This window comes from Leucoraja erinacea, chromosome 13, assembly GCF_028641065.1.
Source record: "Leucoraja erinacea ecotype New England chromosome 13, Leri_hhj_1, whole genome shotgun sequence".
Taxonomy (NCBI): Eukaryota; Metazoa; Chordata; class Chondrichthyes; order Rajiformes; family Rajidae; genus Leucoraja; species Leucoraja erinaceus.
In genome coordinates, this window is record NC_073389.1 from 411,257 (window position 1) to 424,614 (window position 13,358).

The window sequence follows — 13,358 nt, forward strand, 5'->3', positions numbered from 1 at the left end:
TGTTCTTTAAGTCTGTTATTCACTGTGGCATTACTATTCATTTGTTCAATAGCATAGGTTCCTTTTTTAATATTTCTTTTGATTCCTCCAATTCTTCAACATTAGTTGTTGAAGAATTGGCCTGGTTCTCCCATTAGTATGAAATTGATTTTGCCCAAACATGTTGAGTTGATTCTCAGTTGTTTTTAGCAACAGTGATAAATTGAGCAGTACTGCACGGCATATATTGCCTGATGCTGCATCAAGGCAGTTGTAAGCCCGGGGCCGTCAATCTGCTACCCTCACTCTGTGTGACATATTATCTGATATTATTATAGTTATTCCTTCAGTGCCTTTGCATAGGCATGTGTGTGACGTGAATTATGAAAGTAATTGGACGATGTATCTCATGTTTCGGCATTCATTGCTTCACAAATTCTGTAGGAGCTTTATTTGTGGCTTTTACTTTGGCAGTTTTGCCACTTTGGACGCAGTGATAATCAATAACAAGAGAAAACCTATACCCGCGATGTTTGATTGTATTACATTTGTGCTCTTCACTGAATAATGCAGTTTTAATTCACTGTATCCACGTGTGTGTACTTCTTTAAAACCAGCAATAGCAGCAGCTGCAAAATAATACTCCTTCAGTATTGCAGTGAAACGTTAAGGTGTGGTCAAGTCTTGGTGGTAAAGAACCTGTGGAAAATACAGTGAAATGTGGCATCTCATCCAAATCACCGTTATTTATTTGTCTTATTTTTACATAAAAACATTTTTTATTTATCATCCAATATACTGGCTGAATGTTTTGATTGATTGAAGGGTACAGCATAGAAACAGGCCTTCATCCCACCAACCATCCATTCACACTAGTTCTATGTTATCCCACTGTCTCATACACGAGGGACAACTTGCTGAGGCCAATTAACCTACAAACCCGCAAGTCTTTGGCATGTGGGAGAAAACCAGTGCACCCGAAGGAAACACACGCAGTCACAGGGAGAACGTGCAAACTCCATACAGTCAGCACTCGAGGTCAGGATTGAAGACAGGTCTCTGGCGCTATGATGCAGAAGCTCCAGCAACTGTGCCAATGGTTGATGTGCAGAAACTGTACTTGAAGCTGGAAGTAATGGTTCTCGGGCTCCTGTACGACCTACCTGATGGTAGGAGGGAGAAGAGAGTATAACCACGGTGGTGTGGGTCTTTGATATTGGCTGCCTTTGAGGGAGTACTTTCTGTCGATCACTTTGATGGTAGGAAGGTTAGCACTCGTGATGGCCAATATCTACTACTTTCTGCAGCCGCCTTCATTCTTGACCAGGTAGTCGCCCACATGCTGAATCTCATCAATTGTCTAACAAAGTAGAGGTATTGATGTGTTTTCTTTCTGAAAGCATCCTTGTGTTGGGTCCTGGACATATCATCTGACATGTGTACGCATAGGAACTTGGAGCCGTTGGCTCTCTCCACCAATGTCCTCTCGGTGAAGGTAGATGCATGGCCCCTGAGCTTTCTCTTCCTGAATCCCTTGGTCTTGCTACTGTTGAGTGCAGGATTACTGTTCCAGCACCTTTCAATCATATTATTGATTTCCCTCCTGTACGCTGACTCGTTGTTGCCCATTATTTGCTCAACCGCGGTTAGAACATTGGTGAATTTAAAGATGGCGTTGGAGCTGCGTCTGGCTTATGTCATGGATATAGAGAGCAGCAGAGGGACTGAACACACAGCCTTGACGAGCCCATGTGCTGATGATCAGAGAGGAGGAAGTGTACTGATTGAGGTCTGCAGACAAGGTAGTCAAGGATCTAGTTACATGGGGAGGTGCAGAGACCCAGTTCCCTGACTTTGACGATGAGATTGTTAGGGATGATTGTGTCGAACACCAAGGTGAAGTGATGAGCAACAGCCTGTCGAACATATTCTGTTTTCCAAGATTCAAGAGCAACTGCGATCGCATCTACTGTTGCTCTGTTGTGGCAGCAGGCAAATAGAAGTGGCCTCAAGTCAATGCTGAGGCACAGATTGATTTGCGTCATAACCAACTCACAGCACTACGCCCCAATGAATGTGAGTGCCAGTGTTGGTAGTTGTTGAGACATATTACCTTGCTCATTTTGGACACCAGAATTCTTTTAACCCAGGACCATAGTAGTTTAGTATAAACATGGAAACGTAGAAAATAGGTGCAGGAGAGGCCATTCGGCCTTTCGAGCCAGCACGCCATTCATTGTGATCACGGCTGATTGTCCCCAATCAATAACCCGTGCCTGCCTTCTCCCCATATCCCTGGATTCCACTAGCCCTTAGAGCTCTATCTAACTCTCTCTTAAATCCATCCTGTGACTTCTCCTCCATTGCCCTCAGTATAACATAAGCCAAGTCACTGCTATAGCCCAGTAAAGCAGTGAGTGGTTTAAGATATCCACAAAAACTTTAGACGTTGATCCATGCAGGTTTTGAAAACATGGCAGGCACACCATCAGGGCAAAACACTTTACGAGTATTCACTCTTGTGATTCTGACGCTGACCTCGACGTTTAAGATCACATGGGTATCGGGGGCTACGGTGCCCTCCATAATGTTTGGGCCTAAGACCCATAATTTATTGATTTGCCTCTGTCCTCCACAATTTGAGATTTGTAATAGAAAAAAATCACATGTGGTTAAAGTGCACATTGTCAGATTTTAATAAATGGTATTTTTATACATTTTGGTTTGACCATGTAGATATTGCAGCTGTGTTTATACATAGTCGTCGCCCCCCCGTCCCCAATACAGGGCACCAAAATGTTTGGGACGCAGCAATGTCATGTAAATGAAAGTAGTCATGTTTAGTATTTAGTTGCATATTGGATGCAATGACTGCTTGAAGTCTGCAATTTATGGACATCACCATGTATTGCAGCCATGCTTATGCTTGTTTTGGAGGCTAATCACCTTCAGTTTTCTCTTCAGCATCTAAAAGGCATGCTCAATTGGGTTCAGATCGGGTGATTGACTTGGCCACTCAAGAAATTACAATTTTTTAGCTTTGAAAAACTCCTTTGTTCCTATAGCAGTATGTTTGAGATCATTGCCTTGCTGTAGAATTAACCGCCGGCCAATGAGTTTTGAGGCATTTGTTTGAACTTGAGCAGATAGGATGTGTCTATGCACTTCAGAATTCATTATGCTACTACCATCAGCAGTTGTATCATCAATGAAGATAAGTGCCATACATGCCCAGGCCATTACACCCCCACCACCATGTTTCACAGATGAGGTGATATGCTTTGGATCTTGGGCAGTTCCTTCTCTCATCCATCTTGCTCTTTGCTTTTGCCATCACTCTGATATGTTAATCTTCGTCTCATCTGTCGACAAGATCTTTTTCCAGAACTGTAGTTACTCTTTTAAGTAGTTCTTGACAAACTAACCCGGCCATCCCAATTTTGCAGCTAACCAGTGCAGGGTTCCCTCTGTATTTCTGTTCATTAAGTTTTCTGCAGACAGTGGTGATTGATAAATCCGCACCTGCCTCCTGAAGATTATTTCTGATCTGTCGCACAGGTGTTTGTGCATTTTTCTTTATTATAGAGAGTATTCTTCTGTCATCAGCTGTGGAGGTCTTACTTGGCCTGCCAGTCCCTTTGTGATTAGTAAGCTCACCAGTGCTCTCTTTCTTCTCAATGATGTTCCAAACAGTTGATTTTAGTAAGTGTAAGGTTTGGCTGATGTTTCTATTCTTATTTCGCAGTCTCACAATGGCTTCTTTGACTTTCATTGGCACAACTTTGGTCCTCATGTTGATAAACTGCAATATACGTTTCCAAAGATGACGGAAAGACTAGGTGTTGAGAGCTCTCTTATACCTGCATGAAGGAGGCAATTAAAAACACCTGAGCAATTACAAACACATGTGAAGCCATGTGTCCCAAACATGATGGTGCCTTGAAATGGGTGGACTATGTATTGACACAGCTGTAATTTCTATATGGTGAAATTACAAATCTAGAATTGTGGCGTACAGAGGCAAATAAATAAATGATGGGTCTTTGTCCCAAACATTATGGAGGGCACTCTGATACCCATGTGATCTTAAATATCGAACTCAGCGCCAGAATAACGAGAGTGAATACTCGTAAAGTGTTTTGCCCTGATGGTGTGCCTGCCATGTTTTTAAAACCTGCATGGATCAACGTCTAGAGTTTTTGTGGATATCTTCAATAAACTAAACTACTATGGTCCTGGGTCGAAACATTATGGAGGGCACTGTATTGAGGCCCATGAAGGAACATCGTGTTCCCATCGACTTTGAGCTCACCTAGACGTGATGAAAATGGAGATTCTTGTCAAGTTTGGAATTGGGCTTTCATAGATGAAACACAAATCTGAGGCCAAGCTTGAGGTTATTCTGTGGCATTATATGTCGACTTGTAGCTGGAAAATTGACAGTTGTCCAAGTCAGAGAACAGCAGGTGTAAACGTTGATGTCAAAAGGCTAGGGAAAGTTAGCAACAATCGATGAAGAAGGTCTTGATAAACAAAAAAACTATTGACAACAAAGTGGTGGGAAGTTGATACTTCCAGCTCATCAACTTCCTATGTTACTTTCTTAGATTAAAATAACTAGACAGTGTGGAGTAATCATTCTGGTTGAATTGAAGTTATTAGAAACTAAACTGCAATAGTTGAGAGAGTTTGTGGACGATATATCACCTTTTTTTTTTTTTTGTAATTGTATTAGAAGCAGTGTACAGTAGTATAAACCATGGCATATGACAAACATTTTGTGTACAACTTCTATTTTAAATTTAACAAGAAAAAGGTAGATCAAGAAAGAGAGAGAGCGAAAGAAGAAAAGAGTGAAGGAAGTAGTGATGTGTAAACCCCTAGAGTACCAGATGGGTAGTCCAGGAGTGAGCAAGTGATAGCCTGTAGAAAAATAGACACAAAAACCCATAAAATTGTAAAAAAAAAAAAAAAAAAAAAGAGAGAAAAGAAAAAAAAAGAGCGAAGAAAAAGAAAACAAGAGAGACAAAGGGGACCCTTGTGTAGGGATAAACCTGCTTCATATCTTTCCACACCCATCACCCAGTTCGTGAATCGGTTTATTTCCAGAGTTGTGTTGCACCATACTAGTAATAAATCAATAAATGGAGACCATATCTTTAAAAATTGCTCTAATTTTCCTGTTAAGACGAGTCTCATATCTTCTAGATGTAGCGTCTCATTCATGCTTCTGATCCACATTTTAAGCGTTGGGATGGATGCATTTTTCCAAAATTTGAGTATGTTTTTTTTGCCATTATCAGGCCGTAGTTAAGGAAACGTCTTTGAAATATTGACAACTCAGTGTAGGCATCTGTTGTTCCAAAAATAATCAATTCTGTATGGTGGTCCAGTTTTGTTTTTAATAATTTTGTGAAGATTTCAAAGATTTCTTTCCAAAATTGATGGGGTTTTATGCAGGAGACGAAGGAGTGTGCTATAGTTGCTATATATCACCTTCCTAAAGTGAAGCAGCAGCATCTCTGGAGAGAAGGAATGGGTCACTTCTCAACCCGAAAGGCCACCCATTCCTTCTCTGCCTGTCCCCCTGAGTTACTCCAGCATCTTGTGTCTATCTTCCTAAAAGGAGTGACGTGTGAGAAGTTGCAAATGTCATCTAGAGATGTGGTGATTTGTCATGACTCGTATATTATCGGTGGTTTGACAAAGTGGAGGATCTCCACACAGCTTTTAGATGATCGACAGAAGAAATAGTGACAAGCAGCAAACTATAAACATTTAACATCAAGCAGAGACAAAGCCAAATGTGATGCCTCTTTGAGTCACTAAATTTTGGTTTTGACATCCTAGATATCTAATCTAAATTATTCCCCGTTTTTAATTTGGTAATACCCTGAATGATTAAGTGAAGTCACCTATTTGCTTGCAGTTTTCAGTAACCCATAACCATCTGATAACCAGCTTTGCTCTTTTTGTGATTATATGTTTGTTTTTGCCTGGTTCTTGCATTGCCAGTGGTGTTGGACGGAACTGGGGCTGGGCATCTGCTGGCAGTAGCATTTTGTCTGAATTTGGGACTCTGCATTTGGAGTTTGTGCATCTGAGCTACCTGACAGGCGATCCCATCTACTACAAAAAAGTAAGTGTGTACTCGCCACTGTTATTTTGTAAACCAGTGCTCCTCTCATTGTAATGCTCTCTTGTTATAATTTTAGAAATTACTGAGCGCTGACTTGCAATTTTTTACGTTTAAATATTGTACTGCAGCAGTGTATCAAGTGGTAGATTTGCCCCTGAAAAAAAAAAACTTTGTTCCTAATAGTATATTAAAGTTGTCTATAAAATCTTCACCACAGAATTGAGGGCAGGAGATCGTTATGGATTTAAGTCTTATTATAGGCATTGCAAAACGAATATCATGAATTTAAATTCTCCCATGTTAAACCATAGAACTGAATTTAATAAATCTAGTGTGGGAAGGAACTGCAGATGCTGGTTTAAACCAGACATAGACACTCAGTGGGTCAGGCAGCATCTCTGGAGAAAAGTTCGACGCCCTTCTTCAGACTGAGTCAGGGGAAAGGGAAACAAGAGATATAGATGGCGATATAGAACAAATGAATGAAAGATATACAAAAGAATAATGGTGATCAAGTAATGATGGAGCCCACAATGGTCCATTGTTGGCTTGGGCTAGGTGGTAACAAGTTACACAGACAATGAAACTCAACAGGCCAACAGTGAAACTAGTACAAAGACTAGGGTGGAGAAGGAACAGAGAGAGAGAGAGAGACAGAGAACAGATGCAAGGATTAATTGAAGTTAGAGAAATCAATATTCTTATCGTAGACACAAAATGCTGGAGTAATTCAGGCAGCATCTCTGGCGAGAAGGAATGGTGACATGTCAGATCGAGACCCTTCTTCAGATCGCTGGGCTGTAAGCAGCCTGTGAAATATGAGGTGGTGTTTCTTCAATTTGCATTTGGCCTCACTGACAATGGAGGAAGCCCAGGACAGAAAGGTCAATGTGGGAATTGGAAGGGGAGCCGGTGTTTGGAGTTTAAAGTGAAGGTCCCCAGCGAAATACATCTAGAAACTTGTTTACTATCTTAAAAAATGGACTACATAAATAGTTAAATTATCAGTACAAAAGAACAACCAGCTATTTAACGATGTAAGTTGCCACATCAGTCGCACTATGGATAATTAATTGTCTTAATCAGAAATCCTACCTATATCATGCTGCCCATATCTTGAGAATTGTTTCTAAAGGAGAAAAAGCTAGGAATCCATATCTATTTCACAGTTCAGTAATTCTGAAATATAGGTTGGATTGATTTATTTGATTCTATAATCCTTCAAATCTGGTCATTTAAACAACGAGCTGCGTAAATGCTTCGACATTCATGAACAGAACATACACTGCAGATTTTAAATTATGTATGGCATAATGTTTCTCTGAAATAGAATTGCAGTCTTCAGAATGAAATGAACAATTTTCAAATTTGAGTGCTTCGTAAATGGATGTGTCATAAGGTTAGCTGTTTTGATCAAAAGTATTGTTCATCTGAGACCCATATGGAATGACGATTAACATTCCAATGTCGATGAGATCCTTCGTTCTTGGCCAGTCAGCTTGCATCTCGACTCTCAGCAAGGCACATGCTTTGCTCACTAACGTGGCATTGGCAATGATAATGGATAAGGTATTTGTTCTCTTGCTTCCTGAGGATCATGTTACTTGCGGTGTAGGTCTCTAATGTAGTAATTGCAGATTCCCAATCAGATGGGTAGAACATTCAAGTTTCTTGACTGCTTTATAACTAAAAGAGAGGAGGGCAGGACAAAGTGTGTCATGCTTTGTCCTGCCCATTCTCTCTTCTAGCTTTTTTCCTCTCTCATAGTCGGTCAAAACCATATAACCTTATAACAATTACAGCACGGAAACAGGCCATCTCGGCCCTACAAGTCCGTGCCAAACAACCTTTTTCCCTTAGTCCCACCTGCCTGCTCTCATACCATAACCCTCCATTCCCTTCTCATCCATATGCCTATCCAAAAGAAAGATCCTAATCTGAAACATCATCTATCTATGTTCTCCAGGGATGCTGCCTGATCTGCTGAGTTACTCCAGCACTTTGTGTCTTTGTCTGGACTACTTTGGTTTGAATCTGCTTGTCTTAATACGCACCACATGTGTGTGAGCTTGGGAAAGCTTGGACATAACAATACTAATGGGAAAAGGCCGGATTTGCTCACTTGCACTCCTATCTGACAGACAAAGGGACAAAGGCCCTTATCCAATCCATTTGTCTTTTATGGAGCGATAATTACCAACATTAGTGAAACTAAAATGGCAGTAAAAGAAACTGATGACTGAAGATGACATTGACGCACATCTTTACAACTTATTGCAGGTGTTACATATTCGGAAACTTTTGAAGAATATGGATAGACCTCACGGCTTGTACCCTAACTACCTTAATCCAAGGACTGGTCGTTGGGGCCAACGTGAGTACTTTGTCATACTTGAAGCACAATTATTTATAGCCCTACTATACAAATCTTGAACTAGTTGCCAAATATTGTTTTGAAATGTAATCATTGACATTTTGTTCCCTTGGTTTGCTGAAGGGGTATATATTTTGATGACTTATTAGCATAATAGGAAATCAAACCAATAGTCACTCTGAAGGATTCTGTCCTATTAGTATTACCTTCCAAATGACTCCCTAAGTATTCTGTTATTGTTTGCGGGGCCAGTTAAATGTATGGAGCTCCACATTTTAAAGTTGGTGCATAATTGGCTATGGCCAGGACTTGAGGGTGGTTGGGCAGGCAAGGACCTTATTACTTGGAGTGCTTATAGATCTTATAGAAGTGTATAAGACCATGAGAGAAACAGATAGGGTGAATGTGCAAAGTTTCTTACCCAGGAAATCAAAAACCAGGAGACATGAGGTGAGAGGTGAAAGAGTTAATAGGCAGCTGAAGTGCAACCTTTTTACACAGAGGGTGATGAGTATGTTGAGCAAACTGCTAGAGGAGGTAGTTAAGGCAGGTATTATAACACCATTTAAAAGATGTTTGGGCAGGTATATGATAGGATAGGTCCAGAGGGATATGGGCCAAACGCAGGTAGATGGGACTAGTGTATCTTGGGCATGTTGGGTGGAAGGGCATGCTTTCAATGTGTTCTGTTGTAATAGCTTGGAATTACCATTGCTGCTTTTCTTATTTTCTTACTTGCCGCCTCACTTTTTTTTTCTGAAAGAGACATCAAACTGGTATTTCTGTTAAATATTTTTTTCTTTCAAAGCATAGTTCAACTAAATGGAATAGATTTTACCCTGTTCATATCAAACCTGAAGAGAGAAAATGGTAATGTTTCCGATCGATCTGCTGCATGAGTCAGAAATCAAACATGAGGAATGACGAGCACAAAATGGATGGGAGTAGATGGAGCCAAAGGAATGAATGCCTGGGTTAGGGTGCACCTAAAGAAATGCTGTATACACTAATGATGGTGATGCTGGCCGAGCCAGGTTTGTTTATTGCAGCATATCTGTCAGAGGGAGGTGCAATTCAAACGGGGAGAATGAAATGCAAGGAGAAAATAAAATAACCATGTAGAAATTTTAAGTACAGAAGCTGGAAATCGAAAATAAGAGAATACTCGATACAAAGGGTGGTACAGCAGTAGAGTTGCTGCCTTACAGCGCCTGATACCCAGATCTTGACTACGGATGCTAGCTTTGCGAAATATCTAGTTTCTCCCTGTGACCGCGTGGGGTTTTCTCTGGGGTTATAAGTTAATTGGATTTTGGAAAAATTGTAAATGGTCCCTAGTGTGTAGGATAGTGTTAGTTTACGGGGATCACTGGACGGCGAGGTCTCGGTAGGCCAAAGGGCCTGTTTTCCACGCTGTATCTCTAAACTAAACTGAACAAAGTTCCATAAGCTAAGATAGGCAATTGAACCTGCCTATCACCAACTAGAGAGCAGTCCTGACCTGCCATCTACCTCATTGGAGACCCTCTGACACTCTTTAATCGAACTAGACTGAACTTTATCTTGCACTGAACGTTATTCCCTTTTTCCTATATCTGTGCCCTGTGGACAGCTTGATTCCACTGACTGGATTGCAGACAACAAAAAAGCTTTTCATTGTACCTTGGTACATGTGACAATAAATTAAATCTATTTAGTTATAACGCTGCATCCGCACCCAGGATGAGGTGTTCCAAACCAGAGCATTGTAGATGTCCTCATTTCGGGAACGGGGGTTCCCCTCTTCGACTATAGACAAGGCTATCGCCAGGGACTCCTTTATATCCTTTAGCTCTGCTCTCACTCCCCATCCCCCCCACTCATAACAAGGACAGTCCCCCTTGTCCTCACCTTCCACCCCATCAGCCGTCACATACACAGATAATCCTCCGACATTTTCGCCACCTCCAACGGTATCCCACCACTGGTCACATCTTCCTATCTCCTCCTCTTTTGGCTTTCCGCAGAGGACCGCTCCCTCCGCAACTCCCTGGTCAATTTGGCCCTTCCCACCGAAACCACCCCCTCCCCTGGTACTTTCCCTTGCAATCGCAGGAAATGCTACACTTGTCGCTTTACCTCCCTCCTCGACTCCATCCAAGGATCCAAGCAGTCTTTCCAGGTGCGGCAGAGGTTCACCTGCACCTTCTCCAACCTCATCTATTGCATCCGCTGCTCTAGGTGTCAACTGTTCTACATTGGTGAGACCAAGAGTAAGCTTGGCGATCGTTTCGCCCAACACCTCCGCTCGGTTTGCATTAACCAACCTGATCTCCCGGTGGCTCAGCGCTTCAGCTCCCCCTCCCATTCCGAATCGAACCTTTCTGTCCTGGGCATCCTCCATGGCCAGAGTGAGTCCCACCGCAAATTGGAGGAGCAGCACCTCAGATTTTGCTTGGGTAGTTTACACCCCAGCAGTATGAACATTGAACAATTTCAGGTAGTCCTTGCTTTCTCCCTCCTTCCCCTCGCCTACCCAGCTCTCCCACACCCTACTGTCTCCGCCTCTTCCTTTCTTCTTCACACCACATCAGTTTGAAGAAGGGTCCCGACCCAAACATCACCTATTCCTTCGCTCCATAGATGCTGCCTCACTCGCTGAGTTTCTCCAGCATTTTTGTCTACCATAAACTAAAGTTCCTGAGGAGGAAATGCTACTTTCTCTGGGCCCTCAAATTATTTTGCAGATTATTCACCCATTTGCGAGAGAGAGAGAGAGAGAGAGAGATAGATATTCTTCTAATTTCATTTGTGTATAACAAGATACTTGAATGCAGAGTAGCATGGTGTACTATGGTGAAAGCTGTGAGATTGTTCTGGCCATTAATGTTAAAAGGCAGAATATTGGCTATGTACTCCTTCCTACCCAGTTTCGCTATTCATTCAGTGCTTGAATAATCTTTTATGTCCATGGAGTCATGGAGTGATACAGTGTGAAACAGGCCCTTCGGCCAACATGACCCAGCTGCACTAGTCCCACTTGCCTGCGCTTGGTCCATATCTCTCCAAACCTGTCCAATTGACTCCAGTTGCACAAGACAGAAACCTATCCTTGTTAAAATATTGATGTGTTCTTTGGTAGTTAAGCCTCATATGTTGAATTGAATTGAATAAGTTTATTGGCCAAGTATTCGCATACAAGGAATTTGCCTTGGTGCTCTGCCCGCACGTGACAACATGACATACAGTGACAGTTAAGAATGATACATAAAACATGAAACATTAATAATAAAACATTATTGATTAAACATGTGAATTAAATAAAATATCAGAGCAAAAGGAGGCTACAGATTTTTGGTTATTGAGTAGAGCTACTACTCGTGGAAAAAAGCTGTTTTTATGTCTGGTTGTGGCAGCTTTGACAGTCCAGAGTCGCCTTCCAGAGGGAAGTGATTCAAAGAGTTTGTGGCCAGGGTGAGAGGGGTCAGAGATGATCTTGCCCGCTCGCTTCCAGGCCCTTGCAGTGTACAGTTCGAAAATGGAGGGAAGGTTGCAGCCAATAACCTTCTCAGCTGATCGGCCGATTTGCTGCAGCCTCCAGGTGTCATGTTTGGTGGCTGAGCCAAACCAGACCATGATGGAGAAGGCGAGGACAGACTCTACGATGGCCGTGTAGAATTGGACTATCATTGCCTGTGGCAGATTGTGCTTGTATGTATGTGTAAATAAACCAGCCTAGTGTTTCTACAGCAGTTGTGGTCACCATTCTGGGTAGATGATAGCACTAACTTCATGGTACATAATTAACTTTAAGGTGAGAGGGGCAAAGTTTAAAGGAACTGTGCAGGACAACCTTTTCACACTGTGTAGTAAGTGTCTGAAACGTGTTGCCAGGGTTGGTGGTTGAGGCAGATACGATAGTGGTGTTTCAGAGACTTTTGGTACATGTTATGGAGGGATATGGATTATGTGCAGCTAGATAAGATATTGTTTTGGCACTATTTTCAGAACAGACATTGTGGGCCGAAGGTCCTGTTCTTGTACTGTACTGTCCTATGTTTTATGATTCTATCAATGAATAGAAGAATAAATATTTTAAATTAATTCAGTGTGGTAGATATTATATCAGTGTGCTATATTCTTACTGAGAGTGATACTTTGGGATGGATTTCACCATCATAATGTATTTTTACAGTCCAATTGTTGCACACCTTTCTTTCAGCTATAATGTTCAAAGGTCAGTTTAACCATCTAACCATATAACAATTACAGCACGGAAACAGGCCATCTCGGCCCTACAAGTCCGTGCCGAACAATTATTTTCCCTTAGTCCCACCTGCCTGCACGCGTACCATAACCCTCAATTCCCTTCTCGTTTATTGTTACGTGTACCAATTAAGGTACAGTGAAACTCGAATTGCCATCCAGCCATACTAAAAAAAGCAACAAGACACACAACTACATAAAAGTTACCATAAACATCCACCACAGCGGATTCCCCACATTCCTCACTGTGATGGAAGGCAATAAGGTGTAATCTGCTTCCTCTTTATTCTCCTGCGGTGGGGGCAGTCAAACCATCCGCAGTCGGGCAATCGAAGCCCCCGCATCGGGGCGATCGAAGCTCCTGTGGCTTGGAGTTCCTGAAGTCGGTCTCTAACCAGGGACTGGGAGCTCAACGATGTTAAAGTCCGCAGGCTCCCACGGTTGTAGCTCCAAAGTCGATCCCCGACAGGGATCGCGGCTTCACGATGGGAAGTCCGCAGGCTCACGCGGTTGGAGCTCCCGAAATTGGTCTCCAGCAGAGGCCGCCAGCTCCTCGATGTTGGGCCACAGTACGGACGGAGATACGATACGGAAATAGATTGCATTTCCGTCGAGGTAAGA

At 42.2% G+C, this 13,358-nt stretch overlaps 1 protein-coding gene across 1 annotated transcript in view; it reads left to right on the forward strand.

Annotated features, from left to right (window-relative positions):
* Positions 1-13,358, forward strand: part of man1a2 (mannosidase, alpha, class 1A, member 2) — a 170,442-nt gene that overhangs the window by 127,604 nt on the left and 29,480 nt on the right. The window contains exons 7-8 of the mRNA XM_055644234.1: positions 5,995-6,118; positions 8,399-8,492. Of these exons, the coding sequence (XP_055500209.1) occupies positions 5,995-6,118; positions 8,399-8,492 (218 nt within the window). The remainder of the gene's footprint in view (positions 1-5,994; positions 6,119-8,398; positions 8,493-13,358) is intronic.